The sequence below is a fragment of the Aspergillus brasiliensis genome (assembly GCF_001889945.1).
Source record: "Aspergillus brasiliensis CBS 101740 unplaced genomic scaffold ASPBRscaffold_1, whole genome shotgun sequence".
In the NCBI taxonomy this organism is placed as follows: domain Eukaryota; kingdom Fungi; phylum Ascomycota; class Eurotiomycetes; order Eurotiales; family Aspergillaceae; genus Aspergillus; species Aspergillus brasiliensis.
In genome coordinates this window covers 3,833,519-3,857,518 of record NW_027137442.1, presented here as the reverse complement: position 1 = coordinate 3,857,518, position 24,000 = coordinate 3,833,519, and the positions used below count along the sequence as shown (strand labels likewise).

Here is a 24,000-nt window from a genome sequence, read left to right as displayed (position 1 = left end):
AAAAAAAAAAAAAAAATGGTTAAAATAAGCTATTTAGTTGTCCTCAAAACTATAACCAAAAAATACCAATAAAATTAGTATCAATTAGTAGCGACGAGAGTGATAAGAAGCTTATTAAGTTCTAGTACCTCTAGGGTATTGCGTTATTGCGTGATTTCAAAATTTTAATTCCTGCGCAAGTCGTTTTTTGGGGGTCGGTCGACAGGGAGCGTCCAAACTTGTAGATAAGAAGTACAATGACAGCTCCAAGGCTAGACCCTGTGAGTATCAAGGGTTTAACAAGATGACGAAGAACCCCTATGGAAACCTGGCCCAACTTGGACCCAGAGACAGTCTACATACGAACGTTGGGGGCGTGCATGGTACAAACAGCTTTTTTCGTCCGCGGACCAAATCATGACCGTGCCGGAGCGAGCCGTGAAGAGCTCTCGTCCACGGAAACCGTTGATTCGGCCCTCTTTGCACTATTTAAAGAGGGAAGGCTCCCCTAACAAGTAGATCAAGCAATTCTGCATAAAACGTGCCGACGCCGAGTTCTTTAGCAAATATCCTGTGTTTTCAGTTCCTTTCCCATCGACAATATGTCCTCAGCCCCCTTCAACATTGATGTCCTCAAAGGACCATGCAGCAAGCGTGAAACCAAAGATCTCGAAGCCAGCTTTGCACGTCGAACCATGATGCTGGTCCGGCGCCTCCTGGGGCAGGACGGCCTCCTCGAGCTTTTATCCGATGAGACCGCTGCCAGCCGCGAATGGTGGAAAGAGGTGTATGCCAACTCTCACGGGGAATGGACGCCAGCGCGAATTCAGCTCTCAGCACGAGGCCTTGATTCGAAGCATTTCATCCAATGGTTCCTTCCTGGGGAAGGTGGCATGCGTCCCGAGCCGGAGAAGCTGGCTGCCCATCCCGAACACTGGGTCGTTCGCCCTGCCTTGCAACAGCCAAAGGCAATGGACGTGTTAGAAACTCTGGGAGAGAGGCCAACTTTGTTTACGCTTGCTTTTGATTTGCCGGCTTCGGATTTCGTCCAAGACAACCCGGCCTTTCCCTTCAAAATGACTGCGCGAGGATATCTGGATGATGGCACTCCACTGATGGAGCTGTATCACCAGTTTAAAGATCACGAGGACGGTCAGGGTTTTGATATCGACCTGGCGATTTATTTCCCGGTGGCAGCTGGAGAGGACGTTGTGGAGTGTCATCGCCAACACTTACTTGTTGAGTTCACCAACTGGTTGAAGCAGGCCTATGAGACTTGGTCGGCATGAACGCTTGTATAGTTATCGTGGTTTTGTGGATGGGTCCTTGAGAACCTCTTCTGAATTCATTCATATCATGATGGTAATTCCAATTGTTGTATATAAGAAGTGATACCACTTGGTTTAGATTGTTCTATTACCGCATGCACTTATCTCCCACTATACATAAGATGCGTTCTACTGCAGCTCAATCTATCGCAAATCCCCCGCATCGAAAGATGGCAATTTCGGCAGGTTGAAATCAAAATCTGGAAAGGGCATCTCCTCGCCTATGCCACAAAGACCGAGGGTTGACAGTAGTGAAGAAGACCAATCACTGTCAGCTTCAGGGAGATTCTGGTTGCATCGGACGTACACTTTACCGAGTAGCGGAATCTGGAATGCTATCTGGCGTAGATCCAGGCCGTTCTCTGCCTCCGAAAGCAGACCGTTCAGCGAGGAAAGAGCGGTAAAGCCATTCTGAGCAATCCCAGAGCCAGGGCGCCTACGGGACTTTTCCCGTAGAAGCCGGATAACATGTCCCACGTCGTGGTTGATCTTGGTTCTATCGACCCCTGCGCCAAGGAAACGGGCGCGGGACATATGAGATACGAGAAGAAGGGCGACGGCCGCAGCAAATACCTGTAGGTCCAGCATCTCGCAAAGGAAAAGCCCTGGAGGGAGCTTCGGACTCAAAAGCTGATATAATTTGATTATTGACGTACATGCGTCGACGCAGGACAAGCAATTGGAGAGGCTTTCCTCGCCCGGGCCTTGTCGCAACGTTAGAGGCAGATGAATCCTCATGGCAATATAATGATGCAGGAACTGCACTAGGTGGCTCGGGTCCACTGATTTGGCACCATGTAACTCTCCTGACCACCAGGCCGGAGGAGTCTGGGAGGCGAGAACCTGGAGCTCTCTGAAAAGCTCCAACGCAAATGTGTATTCCTCGGTCCTGGGCCGTTCTGATATGTTCAGGTAATCCAGATCGGGAATCTTCTTGGAGATATCTGTCAAGCGACCGAGATACAGCTGGTGCTGAACGATTCCGCCAATCGATACAGCATTCGTATGTGTCTGTCGATGATGACGAGTAATTGGGGGGAGATTCAAAACCATCCCTAATAACCGGTCTGTGGCACATATTAGATCCCAGAGCTGAGCCTTGCCAACGTACGCCTGATCAGCGGCCTCAGTAGTCGCTCCAAATTGGGCGACTCGTGTCATGTTGTGGAGCCCTAGGAGCTCTGCTACCGTGATAACGTGCCGCAATTTCACCCATGCTTTGTAGACGTTCCCTCGGCCCATTTCACTTATCAAAAGTAATAATCAGTTGGTAGTACAACAAAGACAAAATCAGAACTTATACTCACAGCCTAATGAACCACATGAAAGCTGAAAGGCCTTGGATGGAGCCTGTCAATGTATCATGGGGCAGTATATTTCTTTCTACCGCTTCCGATATAGCACTTGACAGCCACCGTTTCCGATCACATCCATCAGGGCGAGCACTCCTGCTCTTCTGCTCTGGTGGCAGTTGCTCAGCCATGAGAGCAACCGTCAGCAACCAGGAAGCCAGTCTCATCGGGTCCACATTTGGATCTTGCATCTCCTCGTAGTCGGCAATGATGTCCGCTCCACATTTCGGCCCACCTGGAAGCGGAAAAAAAGAATGAAGCATGGTCAGCCATTCGGAGGCTGATCGGGTGAGGTCTGAAATCTCTCGTTTTGGCGGAATCAATCTCTGCAGGGTATTTCTGGCGATGCGAAGCAGGCGTGTAGCAGTAGTACTTGTTGTTCCGGTCTCCGACGCAGCCAGAGCTTCCGAGACTAGTATTCCCTCCATACGGAGGCAATCATTGTGAAAAAGCAGGCGTAAGTGGTATGGTTTTTCCGCAATGGATGCCGCCTCTGATATGAATGAATCGTCGTCTGAGGAGCTGTCTCCACGAATTTGATCAAGAGGCAATGGCTGGCTCCGCGCTGCTGAATCATGGAGCTTCTGTTGCATCTGACGCACAGTCTCTGTCAAGCTGGAGATTCTGGATTCGAGTTGAGCGAATCGGTGCTTCAAGGACGATCTTCGTGTGGCAGTTGAACCTGATGTATGGGTTTGTGCAATACACTCCGTGCCTCGCTCTTCACACCTACGGCATGTTTGGGAATTTTCGAAGCTTTGGATGCAACGGACTTTTCGACGTCTGCCTGCTTCTGTTAGAGATAACGACGGTCCCCTTATGATGGGGTTGATGGTGGTTAGTTACATTCAGTACAGCTCTTGGTACCCTTCCTAATTCGCCGGCCTTGGCTTTCAGGCATCACTTCCGTCAAGTTTGCGTTATCCTGCAGGTTACTTAAAATGATGGGGCTGGGGTTCTGGGGAGGTCTATTTGGGAAGAGATTAGAAGAATCAAATAATAATCGAATAAAATTAAAGAGAAAATAAGAAAAGAAACGAAGGTAGAAAGAAAAGCGGGAATAGAAAGCGTCGTGAAATTTCGTCCGCGGACGAATATCAGCCGATGGGTCGCCGAATGAGACGGACCACCGATTATAGCCTTATAGCCGGCTAAGTTGCGGATGTACGGACTATCGGTCATATGGGGTTCCCCATACTCCCCGACCCCCTTAAACACTTACTTCCCCGTGCAAAAATGCCATTCAGGCAAACAAATGCATGATTGCTTTTACATTCAAGAAGTCTAGACGTACGATGCTCTACACTCACGGACTCTTCCAGGCCCTCGACGCCCCAATCACCAGAATGCTAGGAAATGGCTGCTGTCCTCTACGGCTAACGAACTTGCCCCATAGAAGCGCCGAGTCTGGGATGGTTTGATGTCTCATCACCAGTGATGGCCGACCGTAGTTGCCTCATTGGTCAGGCTCCAAAACTCATTACGGGCGGCAAAAACAACCTCCACTCGCATTTCCGAGACCCCCAACCAAGGGATAAAAAGGGTTATCGCTCTAATTATACGAAGTGGGATAAAGAACACCTTAGCTGTTTTATCTTCCCTCAAACTGGCCATGTCTTCTCCCGAGACTCTGCATCATAGAGAAGTACGTCATGCGCTCCGTCAAGTCCGCAATGATATCGAGGGCCTTGAAGCACATCAACTTGATTACAGCCTCCTGACGCAATACAACATATGCATCTCGCCCATGGAGCTGGACGAACGTTCCAAAGACAGGCCAATCTTTTTTAAGCCATGCGATGCGTCTCTACTACTCAACCCCGATGATAAGTATGACGAGGAAAGATCGGGGTATAGTGACTACGATTCATGGGACCCAGAACTGAGACTCCGCATCGATTGTGCTCGCGCCGTACTCGACTATGTTTCTCACTATGTTTTCGCCAGCTCCATCTGCAGCAAAGATTTCATCCTCCGGAAAGTCTGGTCTGGTGTCAGGTAACCCCCACCTCCCCAACTCCATCTGGGCCTTTCTCCACCAATCATACTTCCTCCTTATTTTACAGTCGTGTGGGTCCGTCTATTGACAGTGACCAACAGCACCAGCGATGAGCCTTTCCAAGGACTATGGCGAGATGCGTACCCTGAATTTGGGACCATGAGGGCCGATCAGGTCAAGGATCGTTCATCACCGCACATGAAAGCCATGCTCTACAACAATTCAGATGGAAAAGATGGCGAGCTTCTGCAAGGAGAAATCATGGTTGCTCTCAGATTGGCTCACACTCAGATGAGACGGCGTCGCTTTTTTGGACATATGACTACCCCGGTAATTCCAGCCCCCATCTTACTCGTGGTCATCCTCGTGTTTGTGAGGCAAGAGCTAAGTGTGGCTGCATAGATTCTTCTCTTCTCTTTTATGGGACCCCAACATGCTCGAGTCATTGAAGCATATTTCAATGGCACCTCGTTGGTGATGCGTACAACTCGGCTCTTTGATCTTCGCAAGAAGGACGAGGCCTTGATTAAGAAATTTGGGCAATGGTATCTTGGAGAGCCTACTGGAGATACGAGGCATCTTCGGAAGCTTTAGTTCTGATTTTCCTATATGGCAGATGGGTAATGGGTTATGATGAGATGTATTTCTTTACGACAAGCGGGAACTATTGGCGTTTTGGAGGAAATGGGTCGGATACTAATTTTAACTAGGATTTATTATGGTCTACTGGGTGCCTTCTGGTGTACAGGGAAATGGTCAACGCTGCGAATATCTCGTGAATAGTTTATATAGTACTAGTACGGAGTACTATCATCATCCAGGAGTCTCTTTCCACAATGACTGATCTCGCGAAGTGTAAGTAACAATTGGGAAGACGTCCAATGCACATTCTCCGCATCACTCAGTAGTAATAGTGGTAGTGGTCGTACGTACTAGTAACGCTGAACCGCCCTTTTGCCCTATGAACTAGTTGACTACCCGTTTAACATTAATGTTAGGCGGCTCAACGGGTCCAGACCGAGACCAGCTTAACTTGTACCTCACATGTCCACTTTGCTAGTTCATCATCATTGGATTAACAATTTCCCGTATTTCACAGATAGCAATGTTCTGTTTTGAGGCGAGATCGACCTCGTTTCCCGGGTTACCACGGAAATCCAGCTACTTACATCGGATAAATGCTTCCCCCTAGCGGTTTGGGCTGCATACAAACCAAAAAATGAAACGACAAGACGGGAAGCCTACGAACGACTTCGGCAGTCTATTTATAGTTGCTCTCTATCTCGGATCTGGATATACTGGAATAAGTGATACAGGCAAAAAGGACAAAAACATACAACAGAAGGGATTCGCTGGTGGTCACCCACCCAACTACTAACCTCCCGGCGTGTGGCTTAAGTACGGCTGAGCGGACGGGAAGCCCTGTTTTCCACACCCTGTGGTCGTATGTACTTACTCCTTTTATCCAATGGTTTATATAGTGATACTAGGCAGGGGGTGATTTCGCTTTTCAATCATCCCGGCTTGTTCATCCTGGGGCTTTTCACAATCATCTAGGACCAGCCTTCTAGTGCCTCGGGGAAGTTCAAGACGAAGATCGATACTGGAATTCTAGTTTAAACAGCTCAAACCACTTTATTGTCTCCTTTAACCTCGATATGAGTCAGAAGTATCGACAGTCCCTTCGCGAGAACTATTTCTCTGCATACGATAGCGGACGACCCGCGATCCATCCGTTAAGTCTTTGGTCACTGGATGCAGGCTGTAACCAAACAACCATGGCAACAGAACGAACCGTAAGAGATAGTATATCACACCAAGCCCGAGAATACCTAGGGCCACTACGGGGCTCAGCCAGTAAGGGATACTCGACTTGCTCGAATTGGGCGGAACGAACGGCATGACCAAGAGGAACTGCAAACCCGATAGCGTTAGTACGTTGTTAGATAGGACCAGGGATGTTTTGAGTAAACTCACAACATTGGCTGCCAAGTAGAAGACAATGACCGGCCATGGCGCGGTATAGGATGACGACCATCCCTCGGACGGCGTGAATCTCATCTTCACCAGTCCCACTGTTATGGCCGTCAACATCACGCACATCGGATAGGAGGAGAGTCCAACGACGAATGAAAAAGCGTCACCTGCGGGTGGAGCGCAGATGAACAGAATCGTGACGCCCAGATGCACGAATAGCGCTGCGATCGGGGTCTTGAACGGTCGGTTCTGCATCATGATGTCCGGGAACGGGGTGATGCCGTCTTTTGCGAGCTCTTGCAGCAAGCGCGCTGGATCATCCTTAGTTCAAACGATGTCTAAAAGAACAGTAGAGTCGACTTACGGACGACAAACGCAACTCCCAGCAAGTGGCCGATCGCGGACAAAGCTACGAGAGCAGGTAGGGCTCGCGTCGCGGCAGTCTCACCGAATACGTTGCGGAATAAGCTGGCGGCGATCGTGACCTTGGCTGATCGGAATTCTTCCTTGGATACACCAGCGAACTATAGAATGGGAGATAGGAATAAGTCACCATATTCAGGGTATAACTCGACGATGGATAGGACTCACATAGGCTACATTCGCAAGAACATACAAGACCGTGATGAACCCCATGGCGCAGGGGAGGGCGATGCGCAGGGTCTGTTCCGGGTTTTTGACCTCGGAGAGGACCGCATTCACATTGTCGTAGCCTTGATATGAGAAGATCGCGTCTAGGAGAGCCGTACCGATGTCATATCCATTCTTGGAGGTACCTTCAAACGATGTCTTCACATCGAAGTTGTGAGGGTTGGGGATGCGTCGATGGCCAGCCAGAGCCGCAAATCCCGTACACACGATGAACAACAGAGTAAAGAGCTTGACCATACTCAACAGATCCTGCATTCCCCGACCAATCCTCGGAGCACAAGTATGAACACCCACGGCGAAGGACACGGCCGCAATGGCCAGCCCGCGTTCCTTCCAGGTCGTCGACTCCACCCCGGCCGCAGACAAGAGATACTCTGACGCAGTAATCGCGTTGCTGGCGGAGACTTGCAGAAACAAGCAGAAGAAGAGGTAGATGCATGTCTGCATCTGCTTGGGGGAGAAGCATCGTTCCAGATACACCTTGATGCCTCCCGATCGCGGCATCCCGCTGCCGAATTCCAGCATCACCAGGGCACCGCAGGCAGAGATGATGCCGGCCACCACCCAGAGTATCAGCGACAATCCCACACTACCGGAGAGTTTGAAGATTGTCGAGGGTGTAGAGAAGATTCTAATGACGATTAGCAGAAGTTCAAAAACAGACGGTACTAAACAAGGGAATGAACGGATGGATGGACCAACCCGGCGCCAACTATCTTGTTAACCACCAGGGAGATGGCTCCCAGCACTCCAATCTGACGATCCTGAAGTACATGGTTCTCGTTGACCGTGAGAGTCTCCCTGGCCTTGGGATTTTCATCGCGAGATTGAGACGTATCCGTCTCGATTGTCACCTGGGAAATCGTGTCGCGGCCCATATCGATGGTAAATCGAAATCATCCAACCCAGGAACTCTCGCTGGAGACGAAACGGGTTATATACTGATGAAATCGTATCATCCTTGCGGAATCGGTTTGAATTCTCTCAAGCTGCCAAGGTGGCTGGCTACTAGTGGATGAGTTCACCTGCAAGCGTGATGGCGTTATTCCTACCACCCCACCACTTTTTCGCGGGCTTATGAGCATCAATCCGCCCAAACACCCACCTTACATAGAATCATCTGTCCTCCCTTTGCATCCCAGGCCCACTTCTAAGATGGAGACAGCATTGACGTGCCTACTGCTGATAATTCCGTGACTGCCAATGCCGCATTCACTGAGTCTAGGCGCTCGTCAGAGCACTTCCATCTACACGGCCCTGCCCTGATGCCTACGAAAGTGGAGTGGTTGACGAGCCCTTCTTACTACAATTCTAAGACTCGTCGTTGTCAGTGAATATCCATTACTAACGGCAAAACAAAGCACACCATCATAGTGATAGTCCGATCGCGCACAATACATTGGTCGACGACATGTCGCAAGATGCAGTGTCTACCATCACGCGCGAAGTCCATCTACGGCGATTGGCCATGGAAGCGATCTTCGGGCATGGGGCTCATGAGGGGTAGAAAGACGAGAATAAGGACAGCTTTGGAGGCAAAGAAGTATCTATTGACAAGATGCGCGATACCCAGAAAGTCAAGATGATTGTTCAGATACTGAGGCTCACTCCGATCACAGACGGATATGTTCCTCGCCCTCCCTCCTTCTAATTGCAAGCACTCCATTCGGATCCGCCGCCAACATTGTCCCAAACACAATCGTCTCGGGCCTTTTCCCAACAACTTTGAACTCATACTTCATCAAAATATGACACAGAGCTAACTTGATCTCGTTCGCCGCAAAGAATCTTCCCGGACATGCGTGTCGCCCCAGCCCAAAGCCCAAGTGATCGGGAGACGAGTTTTGAAAGGCTGCCGTGTGTTCGTAGCCAGGTTCCTGTCTGAGCTTAAGGAAACGGTCTGGGATGAAGGTGTCAGGGTCAGGATAATATTTTTCGTCCCAATGTCGGAGGCAAGGAACGATAATTTTGCAGTCTTTCGGGATGATGGTGCCATCCGACAGAGTGACGGGTGCTTCGGCCATGCGACGCATAGAGACTTGGTAGTGAGTATGTTAGCTGAAAGGCAATTCTTGTCAGAGAGTACCTCTCCCCTCCTTCCTCAGAGTATCAACAAAGGACCAAGAACGAACGGGGAGCGGAGGGAGTCACTTTGGTAGCCAAAGGGGTAGAAAAGAGAGAATAAGGGACATACCGCTACTAATAGGCTTCAAGCGCTGACTTTCCTTCAACACACTATCCATCAATCTCAGTTTGGCCAACGAGGATCTTTCCCAGCCATTCTTGAAAACCAATCTGATCTCGTCTCGCAGTGCCTCAATCAGCTCTTCCCGTCCATTCAAATCGTACAAGACCTGAGTGAGCATATCGGAGCTAGTATGCACGGCCGCACTCGAAAGCAACAACTGCGCAGACACAGGATTATACTGTCTTCCATTCGCAACGTCTTCCAACCACTCTATTGTATCGTCATATCGTTCTGGGTCTCGACCTTCCTGCTTTGCTCTAGCTTTGGCCTTCCGGCGCTCCTCGATAACCGGCTCAATGATGCTTTTAGCTTCTCGTATGTCGGCACGGAGCCTTCGGCAAGATGGCTGGAATTTGGACGCAAACGGGCGGAGGAAGCGAGGATAGATGCGCAATTCGAAGGTTGCTTGAAATAGATCGATCGAGTAGTCGACAGAAATACGGAGCCACTTGGGATTATGGCAGATCTTGTCTCCTAGGAAGACTCGGGAACTGAGTTGGGCGATGATTTTGAGCATCGTTCGGCTCAGGGGAATTTCATGCCATTCTGGTAGAGGTCAGCTTTATCGTTGAACTACGAGTGAGGGTTAGGGGCGGTCGCATTATACCGTGATTATCAGTCCAGTGTTCTTGCAGTGCGACCGTTGCCTCCTGAGACAAAACTTCGTTCAAATCCTCTGCTATGCTCAGTGGTTGATCCTACACAGGTCTCGAGAGGAAGCTTACCCAGGTTCCGGGTCAACTTCGTTTTCAAAGTAGTCTGGAAGATCTCATCATCTTCCAGGGCCTGCATCTGTTGCTCGAACCCAGGAACATTGACATGCATGTCCTCTATTAGAGTCTTGCGGAGGCTCAGTGTTTTGGAATTGCGGATCTCCTCGGCGTATTTGGGGTCCAAGACCATCATGATCCCATTTTCGGTGATGATATTGAATGCGCTTGCCTTGAGGTGTTCAATCAGTCTATCTACTTGCCGCTGCAAATGGGGAATGACGTACCTTCTTCAGACCAGCCTTGAGCAAGTCTTGTGCGTTTGTGATGAACCGCTTCTTGGCCAGCAAGTCGATGAATTCGAATCGTCCCTTTGCATTGATTAAGGGCAGTCCGTTGTGTGTGGTGGGCGCATCTCTCCATTGGAAGAGAAGGATGAACGCGACAGGAATCAGAAGGAGCCAAGTTCCTGTACCGAGATAGGATACGTGCTCTACGTTGTCGGCATTGAGCTCCATGGCGGGCGCGGTTTGCAACAAATGAATCGGTTTGTAGAACAGGAAAAGATAACTACATGCTACATGTCCATCTTATAGCCCCTGCAGTTCATGCGATCGCTCAGTTCATCCCCCAAATAGAGAGAGGGCGATGTTTGCCATTTACATCCCGGCTACGTCTAACTAGCATCACGTTCGTTACTGAGAGTAGTCTCTATGGCTGTTGAAGATCCAGCCAATGTCTCAACTCCCAGTTATGTCTGGTACCATTGGACAAGAGATGCCATGCGGAAATTTGTCAAGGCCGGTCCGATTTATCGGCGTCTCTTGTGGCATGCTCCCAGCCTATGTGCACGGTGTGGAATCAAACCTACAGGCGGCTAACGATGAAAGGCGAGGCACATGGCACGCCACCTCGCAGCTGGAATTTGCCAAGTACTTGCTCTCGTCAAATAGAATTACATAGTCAGGGTATATTCACGGATGGAGTGGAAACAAGCAAGATCTTTTCAGACCAGTTCCTGATGGGCGTATGCAGGCGGAGTCATCCTGATGCGGACATGCCCAATCTACAGGAGAGCTGAACGAAGTTGAAATCGGGGAATGATCACGACTCTGTTCCCCGAAGGCGCTGGTGACCCTTGAATTGACAGTAGAGCAATATGTATTTGTCGAATCGGGGGATATGGACCGGCCCATGGCAGAGCCAACTTTTCGCCAGACCACAAAAACCCAGACACCAAATGTTACTTTTTTCGCCTTCCACGCCCGATTGACAAGGCATATGTAGCTTTACCAGACAACTCCTTTCACCGAACTAGCCCGGCTAGCTCAATCGGTAGAGCGTGAGACTCTTAATCTCAAGGCTGCGGGTTCGAGCCCCGCGTTGGGCTTTCTTTTTTTTGGCGATTTTCTGGCCCGCCCGATAAGGGAAATTTGAACCCACACACAACACACATTGATTTTTGGTTTTTTTTCTTTTGGTCGACTCAGTGTTGTGCACTCATCTTATTCTGCTTAGGATCACGATTAAGGTCTTAAAGATAGCTTTTCAACCAGAAATGATGTTTTATCGTTCAATCTGACTTATCGGTTACTCGGCTAAGTACTCAGTAGTGAATGTATATATATTCTACTACCCGTTACCACTAGTAGTCGCTTTGACACCACACTTACTAGTACTACTAGGATAATACAACAACAGCCATACTACTTACTACATCAATCACCCAAGTCTATCCTTACCTCAGTACTAATAAAGGATGCTAGAAGTGAAATCTGTACCGCCATTCATTCGACACCATTAATGTTAAATAAACTGCAATATGGCGTAACAATTGATTTCGACGCTACTGCATATATTTCACCTCAGACCTCACTACCTCCCCACCCTCTGAATGATTTGCAACAAGCTCTCACTACCACTCTCCGCCTCCCCATCATCACCAGTAGGGAGCCTCTGCGAAGCGAACGCCAGAAAAACCGCCTCCCAGTGCCCATCAGAGAACCTGAACAGCAAGGCACCATCCGAGTAAATCCCATTATCATATTGGGGCAGACTGCCCTGGTTCATATGTATATTATGAATGCCGGATCCAAACGAAGCGCCAAAAATATAGGCAGTCGCTTGATCATCGATAGCCGCCTGGATGATAGGCTCCAACTTATCCAAAATGTCATGGTCAGGTCCGTCGATGTCAAGCTTCAGGACCTCGCCGGCAAGAATGTTCACGAGGCCCCTTGTTCGGTAGAAGTCGAGCCCTTCCAGATCGGGGTCACGCGGCGTATAGTGGCTATATCGATAGTAGCGGTGATTATGCTGGCGATTGCCATTCCCATTGGTGTTGTCTGGATCCTGGATCAGGTGAAAGCCCAGCTCCAGCGTCTCGAGCTTGTCGGTGATGGGATGGGTGAAGTCCTTATCAAACCAGTATACCAGACGAGAATCCTCGCCTCTAGATTTGACATTAACTGCAGCCGTTCGCCTACCAGACGAGTCATCGCGGAAGTAGAGGTAAATGTGGGGAGTAGGCTGGTTACGGCCCTGGGCATAGTAGTCAAATGGGCGGCAAGCCCAGACACCGTAGTGGGGGACAGGCATGATGTTTTGCTACTGGAAAAGAGAAAATTAATTTGGTCTCAGTCAGGGCCAACAGTTTGATGCTGCTTTTGCATTCCTGCGTCGCTTGATCTTTATAAGAGGACTATTGCTCGTGTGATTCAGCATGATGATATAGATTTCGGGTACGGACCCTGTTGCCATTGGCACTTGCTGAAAATGACATCTCAAGTATGTCGTATAATCAAGCTCCCCGCCCAAGCATACTTCTCGGTTCTCGTATTCCATCCCGTACAGAGAGAAAGATATGTGGTGTGGACTGGTCGAGACCGACCTGGCGACAACGCAGATCCCGACCGTGCGAATTGGCGGAAAATGCACCTCGGATCCGGCGGGGTGAGCGGGGTGCAGATCCACCCGCTAATTTAAGCTTCACGGCGCTAGTCTCTGTTTAGCAGAGGATCCACCAAGCTAGTATTGTGACAGTACCGATGAATATTATCTGGCATACTCACTGCGGGCAGCAATGCTAGTGTATTACCTTGGGACCAGTATGTGATTGCAAAAGAGAACTGACAGTGAGGATCTGATATTCACCTAGCAAGCTTATAGGTGATGCGCATTCTGAGTCTGTTGACTCAGAGTTCTAGTCTTATAACCAGATGGCTAAGTTGTTAGCATAAGTGCACCACTGGAGGATTCATTCCTAAAGCGCACTAGGAGCGGGTTCTAACACTGAGAAATCTCGTAGGAACATGCCACCATGAAGGTCAGAACACTTACTTATCTGTGTAACCCCGATCGCGTCATAGTACAAAGTGGGAAAAGCTTTCCTGACGTTTGTGCGGGAGCACCATCTTTTCGACCGTTTATGACTAGGATATATCCAGGGCTAGTGCATCGCTTCTGCCTACTATCTATGGCATATTCATTTGATAATGACAGTCTTCCTGGAAGAAAGTGAAATACTAACCAGTGAGCCCAAAGCATGCACAGCTTCATGCCCAATGAATCGGTGACTGTAGCCTCTAGCACAGGCATTCACTATTCTGCTTTAGACCAGTCATTCACCATGCTTCGGCTGCATATATAGACCCCGTCGTCGCATTCGCCTTTGTTTTCGCCAACACTCCTGCACCCTGCTTCCATGCACTACCGGTTCACTTCAACTACACAATCCCTCAATACTGCTTCACAATGAACATCTTCCGCCAGTCAGGAAAACTACAGGAAAACAAGGTGCCTGACTATGAAGTACGGCTCGGTCTGGAGCCAGCGGAAGTCCTCACGCCAAGCATCGAACTAAAGGCGGACGTCCTATCTACCCTGAACTTACAGCCAATCCCCATCCAGATCAACGTCGGCTTCCTCGACACTCCGACCAAGGAACTCAGCAGAGCCGACTGGAGCGTCCGCGCCCGCAGGGTTCATGGCGAAGACACACTTGAACTGACGTACAAACGACGCTACGGCATCCAAAATGGAAATATTGATTATGCTCTTACCCACGCCAGCACACATGGTTTCAACAATGAGCTAATTGGGGACGGTAGGGAGTTCAAGGCCCAAGTGGAGTGGGGTTATGAGAAACAGACACTATCCATGACCAGCAAGAAGAAGTCAGACGGCTTTGTTGCAGACGATCTGGAGTTCCCTCCACCAGATAACTTGCGGAATCTAGCAAGCACCGAAGCTCCAGACATGTTCAAAAATTGGATCATCAAAGGCTGGGGTACTCACGCGTTAGAGCGGTCAATTGTCTATGGCCCGACAGTTGTCGATCGCTACTCCGGGTCGTGGGAGGGTAAGCAGCTGGATCTTGAGGTTTGGCCTTTTGTGAATTCCTCGGGTTCCAAAACTGATTATATCGTTGAGGTTTCTTTCAAGACGAATAATCGTGCCTCGGCCTCGTCTAAGCAGAGAAAGCTGATAGATGAGCTGAAGAGCAAAGGCTGGTTGGTAGACGAGGATGTATCAAAGACGGAGGCCATATTGGAGGTTTACGGTTTTTGAGCTGGCATCGGATCAGGAGATTGTATAACCCTCATTCACTGAGGCTATGCGAGGGCTTCAGTGATGAATGGGTTATCTCGATGTACAATAACTGGCATATGTGCAATGCTCAAATCATTTTCAGTTGCTTGTGGGTATGTTGACGCTTTGCACTTCCCACTAGCAACCTACTCTTTTCTGGTTTTGCTTCGTTTAACGACTTGGACTTCGTCAGCCGCGAACTACTTGCGAGCTGAGTATCTACTGTTGTACAGCGAACAGCATCACTGTGGACTACAGTTTCTTCATTGTTGTGAATAGTCATAATCATGGAATATATTCATTTTCTGCTTTAGCCTACTTGGTAACTAATGTTCCATCACGTCCTTCGGACTGATAGAAGTGTGTGGTGTTGTCAATTGTCTTTGCTTTACAGGTAGAGAATTTATTCCATTTTCATCCAATTACATTCGCATACCCAACTATCTATTGCTGCTAGAGTAAACTGAATCTAGTGAACCCGCCCGTTCGTGCCATCTACCCACCGTGGGCCAATTTTCATGAGAAGCGGTCCAGTAGGCTCCACTTTCAGATAGCAAACGTAGATAGATTGCAAGTCGGGCTGAGGTTTCCACACCATCAGTGAAAGTCTGGACCATCAGACTATTTTGAGTTCGGGATGGTCTGGGGATGTGTTAGGTTTATAGATACGAGGCCAGAGAGTTGCGATCCTTGAGATTAGAGTTTCTTAGTTTGCCCAGATGTTGCATGGAAACCATGGTACTTTATCCGACCCCATTTGACTCGTAATCTTGCTAAGCTTAGGGATGTAAGCATCCTTGCTTCTACCCACCGCCGTATAAATTTCGTAAATAATTCTGCTGACCAGACTCAACATGTTTTCTGTCAAACCATTCAGCTTAGTCGATACGTATGTTATCACTGCGCGAAGATATCTGTTCTAGATATTTCCCTTCGACGATTACTGGACATGGCAACAGAGCCCATTCAGTGCATCAATATCACAAAACATTCCGCACTCCACATGTACTACACTACGGTCACTGCCTGGAGGCCAATTATCACTATTGAAAGGACCAATAATACGTTAAAGGTTTCCACCACCTTCCAATTGCACGTTTCTGCCCGACAGAGAAGCAGAGGGTAATGCAAACACATGTCCAAAACCTTCTCTATTTGCTGCCGCTGAATTAACATACGAAATAGAGCAGATACATACCCACGATACCTCAAGGAAATAACGCTTTCTTACGTGGACGATCCTAGATACTTTGCAGAAAAACTTCCAGAATACAGCCATGATTGTAGGGCCTTCGCAGTAAGCACTGAGAGAAAGACCAGTACTCAGGTTACGGGCGATCTGAAAGGGAATGCGAATCCTTCCGGCGATATCAGCCTGAAATTATCTTGGGACAAGTCAATTTTAGTAGAGAGGCCGGTGGATAGGTGGAAAGTCGACGCATCTCAAGGAAAGTTTCACATCATCTGACCGATGAATAATACTGACGAGAATATTTCAGAGTCTGAGCAGAAATTCATATGGACGTGGACTGCTAATATCCCTGATGAAACCTCAACTCTATCTACAGACTTTAGCAACAGCGCTCAGTGGTGTGTAACGGTCACGCGAAACCAACCTGAAGGGATGGACCCACGTGAATTCATCAAGCAGCCGTTCCGATTTGGTATTGTGGTAAGTGTATATATCTACTGATACTTTGGATGTACTAATTCATTTCACGCAGACCAAGGTGCGAGAAAAGCGCACGGGAATCAGGGCTGTTGGTCGATATCTATTCCACAATCGCAGACATAAAAAGCTCAGGCCGCCTGACGAGGGTATGTTTGACATCACTATACCGGAGTCCCAGGTGGAACGTGAATTGCCTACTGGTGATACTGCCAAGCTCAAAGACGTACTAAGTGAGACACAAATGGTGAGATTGGTAGATTATGCTCTCCTTGCTGCTATCTGGCATTAACATAAAACGTTTCGCAGTACTTCGAAGCAAAACAATTGCCTATACCACTCAGGCTTCCCGACGTTGCAGAGCCACAACGTCAACTTCGGATTCAAGCTGCAAATGATTTTCTTGTTCCCCCGCAAGCTTCAGAAGACGCAGATGGCTCTCCGAGAATACGACGTATAGAGTGGCATAGTCACGAAGACCAGCATTCTGAGGAAGAAAGGAGATGATTCCAGAACGAATTTCTGGCAAGCTCTTATATCATGCTGAGACTTACTCCATCCACTAGTCAACTCAGAGAATGTCATCCAAAATGTAAGCAATAGGGGCGATTTACTGCTGCAAGCGCTGGCTACCTTGCGTCGGATCCTTGAACATAGTGAGCTATTTGCAACATAACTAAGTTGACAATTAGAAAAGAAGTGATGATTTATCTCAACTATCCCTAGTGTCAATATCTGTCTACTATACTTATCCAATTTCAATATATTTAGTCTTGTTATTGCTCAATATAGCTATTTATATCTTTTCCAGAATTGAAGAAAAAGAGAAGCAAAGAACATAAAGCAAATATAAGAAGCATATCACTCGAAGGTAGAATGGATTTTTGACAGAGACGTGAGAGAATATATTGTCTCTCTTATGTCACGAAGAGTTCTGCATAGGCTCCGTATATTCGTGGTTCAAGCGGCGAAACGCCTCTATAACTAGCCTCGCAATAGTTGTCTATTTGTCTACATGGCCTCAGTCGAGTTATTAGAAGAAGACTCTGATGATCTGAGCGTTTCAGAACAATAACATTTATATAGAAATGGTAGAGCAAGTAGCATATCGGAGGTGCATCCTAGTATAAGTAAACATCATGCCTGCTAGTAATTTGCGCAAGTGGCTCTGCAATTATCTTCCTCACTTTTTCCCGGGGCAAGGCTTTTTTCCTCTGCTCTGCCATATTGTGAGCCGACCGTGCAGAATCCTTGTCCCTATCACTGCGGTGTCCACGTTTACAATACCAAGACCCCAAAGCCAGATGTGACAACGACGGAAATTCATGGAGCTTTTGGAAAAAATCGCCCCATTTTCCCCTGGAGAGATACACATTGTAAATCAGCAGGCTCACCAATGTATTCTTACATCTGAGTATCCCCGCAAGCACTTGAGGCGTCACTGTCATTTCAAACAATTCTATGCGCTCGATTGGCGCGTTTGGATGCAACCAATGTATCGGTTTTTGCTTTTCATGCTCATAATAACAACTGGTGGCCCTGGCACAACCGGCTAGACGAATAGACTGTAGGCCCCTGCCAAGACGAAAAAGAAGAAGGAAATTCGGGTCTAGAAAATGACCTTTATTACGTTCCCCTTCCCAACAGAGGAACTCAATTTCAATGTGTTGAAGTTGAGGCAGGTATGTGCGTAAAACGCCCTCGAGCCTCCAGAGGCGGGGCGTTGACTCTGACTCCTGGTTGTCATAGAGTCCTGGTGAGCTGATTTTGAGCCCTTTTAATCTGGGAAGGTATGGGTGCGCATGTTGAAGGGCCTGAAGGATGGAATCTACCTGCGCATGTACATCATCACTGACATGGGCGATTGCAAAGTACTGTAACGAAGGGAGTTTTCTAAGGCACTGAAGAAGGTTGTTATAAGGTTGTTCCACAGTGTTAGAGAGCCCTTGTCGAAGATTTTCGCAGGGATGGATTGTGAGGTAACGGATGAAATGACAAAGGTCGCTCGTAAAGACGGACATTATGCTGCTCGAAGAAAGTTGGGCCTTCCTACACAGACGAGTTATATCCAATTCCACTGCACTAAAGAGGACTCGAGTGGCGCTTCGATTGAACGGCAGACTGGCTAAACGCAGGCACATCAACCGTGTATTTCGGGCCCCAGACTCCAGACTACCGTTGGCAAAGAAAAAAGTAATCTGAATACATAATTAGCAAGTCACGGTGGCAAGATAGAGGTGAGAAAAGTACCTCATCGTACAGTTCCTGGGGAAGCGATGAAATTCCGCGCGCCTCCTGTTTCCCGGCCATGATGAAAACACAAGATTGCACAGGAGCTGTTCGAACGTCTGTTTTGGATATCTGTTCGATGGTTGGTGATGATGTGGGAATAAGTAGACGGCGGTCTGCAAATTCTGCTGGGAAGCTCGACAGCGGGCGATGACACTATCGTGAGCCGCTGTCTTCTATGACATAAAGTCTATACAATCCCCGAAAACAGATTTGACGCAATTTACGGATAAACCTCTTTTCTCGGCTGGGGACAAATGGGTGATCAAGGCATGACGAGGGAAATCGCTGTGTGCGGTCACGAGCTGTCTTTGTCTCCCAAGAATCTTCCTTAGTATGTCCGACGGAGCTCACTAGAATGGCTGATCACCTCACTGGGCTCGAATTGTAGTGGTAATAGGCGAGTAAGCCTATGAGTGATGTTCGTCAGACACTGGGCTTGAGGATTCTACTTTCGCCAGATGGCCAAGTGGTCCACTCGTTTGCGTCAAGGGTATAGTCGGATCTTGAAGCGTACTATGTTCGGGATGTGACACTCAGGGGCTACTACTATAAAGATAAGGTTCAAAGCGAAGACATATGATACCTCAAGTGCCATAAGGAACATATCTGCTTAGAAAGGCGCTGCAGCCACACAACAGAATTCACCAGCGCCTCTAGCAAACAGACGCCCGAAAGCGCCTTATAATGTGGATGTATACTGATCTGGGCAATATGCATCCTACATATACCGCTGGATAGCCTCTAAGGGCGTCCTCAAAGCATTACTGTCTGTTTTGCCACATAAGGAAGCCGGTGGGACTTGTGTCTTCCCAGAATCAGATCCTATGAAGCTGGTTTAAATCCGTGTCAATGGTCTTCCACTTTGCATAGTTGCTTTTTTTTTTTTTTCGTTATCGATGTGAAGATGCCTATTGGTACCCGATGCAAGGATTCTTAGTCAAAATCCTCCGCTCCGACCCCTCATTGTGGCTGAAGAGCGTCGACTAATCAACCTCGCTCAGAACATGGCTCCTCTGTGATACACTGCGCTGCTACAACCCTTGGATATGTTCTCGCAGATCGACGTGTATCATGAGCAGCCACAAGCCCGATCATCATCTTGGGGTGTACCGCCGAGTGAAAGGGCGTATCAAGGATTATTTCCACACAGCCGTGGATGATGACGAGTCAGGCACAACATTATCGGCTACATCCTCAGCAGCCACCTTGATGAGACATCAAGGAATTCAAGGAGAAGAGAATTCAGCTAAGTCAAATATTCCAGGCTTGTGAGAAGAGGCTTTCAGTCAATTAGAACGCAAAGATCAGCTCGTCCTGATGAGCAAATCCTCCACCGATGCGACCGATAGCGATAAGCCAACCTCTTCTGGCCTGGAGGATGCTTTGGACAAAGTGATCGAGACAGTAAAAACACAGTGTGAAATTCGGAAACTGAAGAATGACACCCACATTAAGAAAGGATCACGCACAATCCTGAACGCCGCGTTGGCGCTTCAGAGCAATATTTCAGCCCTTGTGGCCTGTGACCCTACCGGGCATGCATCAAGTGCTTGGGCTGTGATATCACTTGGGCTTACGGTAAGTGAAGGCACTATCGCGAGTTTGAAGTCACAATCTAATGGATTGCAAAGATCACACAGAACTACCGCGAGCAGCAGGACGTATGGCTCCAATCCTCAGGGTTCCTATCAGACACCATATCTCGCGCCAGCTTGATCGAAGCACGGTTATATCAGCATGCAAGCATCGAGACGAAAGCACCTATGAAAGATGCCCTGGTTCAGACATATTTAGAAATTCTGCGATATTCGGCTGAGGTGATTAGAGTTTATCGATCCGGGACCAGCAAGAAGATACTGAAAACAGTCAGTGAATTGGGAAACATCTCTCTCAAAGGCATCCAAACATCCATCGAAGAGAAATGGGTCAAGCTGAAGGAGTGGGTCGACATAGAAAGGGACCTCAACTATAACAGCAAAGCGGACACTATTCTCGCACGAGTAGATGAAGTGCTCGCGGAGCTTCAGGAGATCCGAATTGATTTGGATCTTTCAAAGCTACCTGTTTCTGCCAATGCATCCTTTGATTCCTATGCCTCAAAGCCAGAGCCTGAGTGCCTGGAAGGTACGAGAGTAGACTTGCTACAAACTATTGCCGATTGGGCCGACGATACGCATGGCAAACCATTGTTTTGGCTAAATGGAATGGCGGGTACCGGAAAGTCAACCATATCACGCACAGTGGCAAGGATGATGTGCGAAAGGGGAATTCTGGCAGGCAGCTTCTTCTTCCGAAGGGATGAGAATGATCGCTCAAGCTCAGCAAAACTGCTTCCAACGCTACTCAGTCAGATGGTCCGTGTACTCCCACAGCTAAAAGCAGGACTTCGGGACGCCGTCGGATCTGCTAAAGCAGCGATACCTATCCAATTTGATAAACTTCTTTCACATCCCCTGACATATGTCAAGACAAGTAGTGGTCAAAGCTTCTCAATGGTCATTATCATTGATGCTTTGGATGAATGCAGCGATACAGAGAACATTCAAAACTTACTCATGCTTTTACCACGTTTAAAGAATCTGGATTCATCTGTGAAGATTAGATTCTTCCTAACCAGTCGTCCTGAAGTTCCTATTCATCTCGCCTTCGAAGATGTCTCGGATGAACATCAATATGCGATCTTGCACGAAATAAGCGGGTCTGTTGTCGAGCATGATATGGCTCTTTTCTTCGAATGCGCACTAGAGAATGTTAGGAACAGAAGGAAACTTGACAAAAGCTGGCCGGGGGAGGATAATATCCAAAAGCTCATCGAACTGTCTGTACCTCTATTCATCTCGGCTTCCACCATATGCAAGCTCTTATTAGACTATCGATGGAACCCAATCGAGAGTCTAAACAATATTCTGGATCACCAAGACGAGCAGTCTAAGTTGGCGCGAGTTTACTTGCCTGTTTTGGACAAACTAGTTGAAGGTCTAATGGATAAGGAAAAGGAACAGATAATTCGGGAGACCCAGGATGTGGTAGGTGCAATCGCCATCCTTCAAGATCCGCTCGCAATAACACCACTCTCCGAGCTGATCCAACTCTCTCAGCCTTCCGTGCAAACGCGAGTTCAGTCCCTGGCCTCTGTGCTTTCTGTTCCTGCGGATCCTAATCAGCCAGTGAGGGTCTTTCATAGATCATTTCAGGACTTCTTTCTTGATCCAGACATGAGACACAAGAACCAATTCTGGGTAGATAAAGCTGGGGTCAATAGAAAGATTGCATTCAACTGCATCCGGGTGATGGAGAGGCCAGGAGGCGGTCTTCGAAAAAACATCTACGGCCTCGACAGCTATGGCTTCATGAGGCAGGAAATTGACTACACTAATCTCCGAGAAAGGATTCCAGCCGAGCTCCAGTATGCCTGCCGATATTGGGTACACCATCTCCAACGTGGTGGTGTAACTCTGTCCAGCGAGGATAGGATTCACAAATTTCTCAAACGACATCTCCTTCATTGGTTGGAGGCAATGAGTATTCTTGGCTATATGCCTGAAACTATAGGGAACGTCGATATGCTGCAGTCCCGATTAGAGGTAAAGTGATAAGTGCACCTGCACTGATGAAACCAACAACTCATTCTTGTTTATTAAGGGCCAACCCGAGTCCAGTATAGCTTGCTTCCTGCGGGATGCCAAGCGCTTCATCGTTAAAAATCTACACATCGCTGAGCAAGCACCGCTGCAGCTCTATGCCTCAGCCCTGAGTTATGCCCCACGCAAATCTATCATTAAGAGCACCTTTAGTGAGGAACGGATTGGTTGTATTTCCCGGCTATCAGTTCCGGAATCAGACTGGGGACCAATTTTGCAGACCATAGAAACCGAATCTTGGCAGAGTATGCCCGCACTTGCCGTATCGCCTGACGGTGTGTTGATTGCAACAACTTCTAACAAAAACAAACCCAGCCTGTGGACCTTGGCCTCGGGGTCACTACAGCCCCAACAGGTGCTGGCACCGCAGGCCGGCTCCATCATTTTTGTAGCCTTTTCGCCTAATGCGAGTTTATTGGCAACATGCGAAAAGGACGTTGTTCGAGTATGGACTATCTCGTCTGGATTAGCGTTACTACGACACACTCTTGATGTTAGAGCAAAATCGGTGGCATTCTCACCTGACGGGACAATCTTAGCAGTTGCACTTGCAGAGCGCGTGCAAATCAGAGATACTGAGTCGCTTAGTCTGCTCTTAGAGTTGCAAGGATATGCTCCAATTGCGTTCTCACCCAATGGGCGGTATCTGGTCATACAAGATGATTATGGCCCTATAACAGCCTACAATACAGAGTCAGATTGGGTGCAACATATTCTGAGTACCGATGGCTCTGCGCTTACCTCGGTGGCATTCTCTCCTGACAGCCAATTTCTGGTGTCAGGGTGCATGGATCACACCGTCAAATTGTTTAATATTGATTCCGGGGTACTCCAACATATCTTTGAGGGACATACGCAGCCTGTCCTCTCGGTTGCATACTCACCAAATGGTGAATACATTGCCTCGGCCTCTGCAGATGGCAATATGAGATTGTGGAGTGATACAGGCCAATAGTTCATTATTTCATTCTCCCAAAATAATGAACTATTGGCCTGTATCAGCTCCGAGAATACCGTGGAATTATGGGAAACGACATCAGGCATACTGCATTGGACGCTCCTGGCCGAGGATGCGTGGCCGGCATTCTCCTATCCTTCTTTGGCATTCTCAAAAGATGACAAGTTTTTAGTTGGCAAGCATTTACGCTCGATGAATGTCTGGAGCATGCGTTCAGGTACATTGGTCTACGAGCTTCCTGAAAACCCTGAGGCACCTTATTTTCCGCACTCCGAGGATATTTCGTTCTCCGACGATGGCACCCATGTGGTTACAAAGAGAAACCTATATCGCATCATCGCCAATGAAGTTACAGGAACTATCCCTTCAGTTGTACCTCAGAGTCAGCTGGAATTGAGCGAAGGTTGGGTCCAATGGAAGGGGGATAGGGTGTTGTGGCTCCCTCCTGAGTACCAACCGGAAGACATGATCGTGACTACGGAGAACCTGCTGATTATAGGAAATTGGTCGGGGAGTGTGATATTCATCCAGTTAGAGTCTCCGTCTGAAGAAGCGACGCTACAAAGGTTGCCCCAATCTTAGGTCAATAGAACCGAAATTAAGGCC

General features: G+C 48.2%; 10 protein-coding genes and 1 non-coding gene across 11 annotated transcripts; 6 read left to right on the top strand and 5 right to left on the bottom strand.

Moving 5' to 3' along the window:
• Positions 1-581: 581 nt before the first annotated feature.
• On the top strand, positions 582-1,359 carry ASPBRDRAFT_656467 (uncharacterized protein; the record flags this gene model as incomplete). Its single annotated transcript, XM_067628570.1, has 1 exon — positions 582-1,359. One exon carries the CDS (start codon positions 582-584, stop codon positions 1,266-1,268), a length of 687 nt encoding a protein of 228 aa, XP_067485414.1. The 3' UTR covers positions 1,269-1,359.
• Positions 1,360-1,451: 92 nt separating this feature from the next.
• ASPBRDRAFT_112454 (transcription factor domain-containing protein) lies at positions 1,452-3,560 on the bottom strand (the record flags this gene model as incomplete). Its single annotated transcript, XM_067616654.1, has 3 exons — positions 1,452-2,553; positions 2,615-3,446; positions 3,506-3,560. 3 exons carry the CDS (start codon positions 3,558-3,560, stop codon positions 1,452-1,454), a joined length of 1,989 nt encoding a protein of 662 aa, XP_067485413.1.
• A 357-nt stretch (positions 3,561-3,917) lies between these two features.
• Positions 3,918-5,493, top strand: ASPBRDRAFT_37371 (uncharacterized protein). Its single transcript, XM_067623713.1, has 3 exons — positions 3,918-4,657; positions 4,760-4,988; positions 5,061-5,493. The coding sequence occupies exons 1-3, from the start codon at positions 4,272-4,274 to the stop codon at positions 5,250-5,252; spliced, it is 807 nt and encodes a 268-aa protein (XP_067485412.1). The 5' UTR covers positions 3,918-4,271; the 3' UTR covers positions 5,253-5,493.
• An 812-nt stretch (positions 5,494-6,305) lies between these two features.
• Positions 6,306-8,164, bottom strand: ASPBRDRAFT_50940 (uncharacterized protein; the record flags this gene model as incomplete). The annotated part of the gene is made up of 5 exons (XM_067626642.1): positions 6,306-6,572; positions 6,636-6,946; positions 7,000-7,159; positions 7,227-7,917; positions 7,989-8,164. 5 exons carry the CDS (start codon positions 8,162-8,164, stop codon positions 6,306-6,308), a joined length of 1,605 nt encoding a protein of 534 aa, XP_067485411.1.
• Positions 8,165-8,899: 735 nt separating this feature from the next.
• ASPBRDRAFT_167677 (cytochrome P450) lies at positions 8,900-10,833 on the bottom strand (the record flags this gene model as incomplete). Its single annotated transcript, XM_067619626.1, has 5 exons — positions 10,528-10,833; positions 10,260-10,499; positions 10,142-10,213; positions 9,481-10,080; positions 8,900-9,324 (listed from the first exon to the last, which is right to left on the bottom strand). Exons 1-5 carry the CDS (start codon positions 10,760-10,762, stop codon positions 8,900-8,902), a joined length of 1,572 nt encoding a protein of 523 aa, XP_067485410.1. The 5' UTR covers positions 10,763-10,833.
• A 728-nt stretch (positions 10,834-11,561) lies between these two features.
• Positions 11,562-11,634, top strand: ASPBRDRAFT_t14. The gene has a single exon. It is a non-coding gene; the product is annotated as a tRNA-Lys (tRNA).
• A 485-nt stretch (positions 11,635-12,119) lies between these two features.
• On the bottom strand, positions 12,120-12,842 carry ASPBRDRAFT_113811 (YukJ family protein; the record flags this gene model as incomplete). The annotated part of the gene is made up of 1 exon (XM_067616770.1): positions 12,120-12,842. The coding sequence occupies one exon, from the start codon at positions 12,840-12,842 to the stop codon at positions 12,120-12,122; it is 723 nt and encodes a 240-aa protein (XP_067485409.1).
• A 1,155-nt stretch (positions 12,843-13,997) lies between these two features.
• Positions 13,998-14,813, top strand: ASPBRDRAFT_25762 (uncharacterized protein; the record flags this gene model as incomplete). The annotated part of the gene is made up of 1 exon (XM_067622207.1): positions 13,998-14,813. The coding sequence occupies one exon, from the start codon at positions 13,998-14,000 to the stop codon at positions 14,811-14,813; it is 816 nt and encodes a 271-aa protein (XP_067485408.1).
• A 970-nt stretch (positions 14,814-15,783) lies between these two features.
• Positions 15,784-17,102, top strand: ASPBRDRAFT_656445 (uncharacterized protein; the record flags this gene model as incomplete). The annotated part of the gene is made up of 5 exons (XM_067628569.1): positions 15,784-15,956; positions 16,020-16,259; positions 16,410-16,506; positions 16,559-16,750; positions 16,813-17,102. 5 exons carry the CDS (start codon positions 15,784-15,786, stop codon positions 17,008-17,010), a joined length of 900 nt encoding a protein of 299 aa, XP_067485407.1. The 3' UTR covers positions 17,011-17,102.
• Positions 17,103-17,624: 522 nt separating this feature from the next.
• Positions 17,625-18,813, bottom strand: ASPBRDRAFT_50936 (uncharacterized protein; the record flags this gene model as incomplete). Its single annotated transcript, XM_067626639.1, has 2 exons — positions 17,625-18,701; positions 18,754-18,813. 2 exons carry the CDS (start codon positions 18,811-18,813, stop codon positions 17,625-17,627), a joined length of 1,137 nt encoding a protein of 378 aa, XP_067485406.1.
• Positions 18,814-20,112: 1,299 nt separating this feature from the next.
• On the top strand, positions 20,113-23,391 carry ASPBRDRAFT_111846 (uncharacterized protein; the record flags this gene model as incomplete). The annotated part of the gene is made up of 3 exons (XM_067616598.1): positions 20,113-20,373; positions 20,427-22,379; positions 22,438-23,391. The coding sequence occupies 3 exons, from the start codon at positions 20,113-20,115 to the stop codon at positions 23,389-23,391; spliced, it is 3,168 nt and encodes a 1,055-aa protein (XP_067485405.1).
• Between the last annotated feature and the right edge of the window lie 609 nt (positions 23,392-24,000).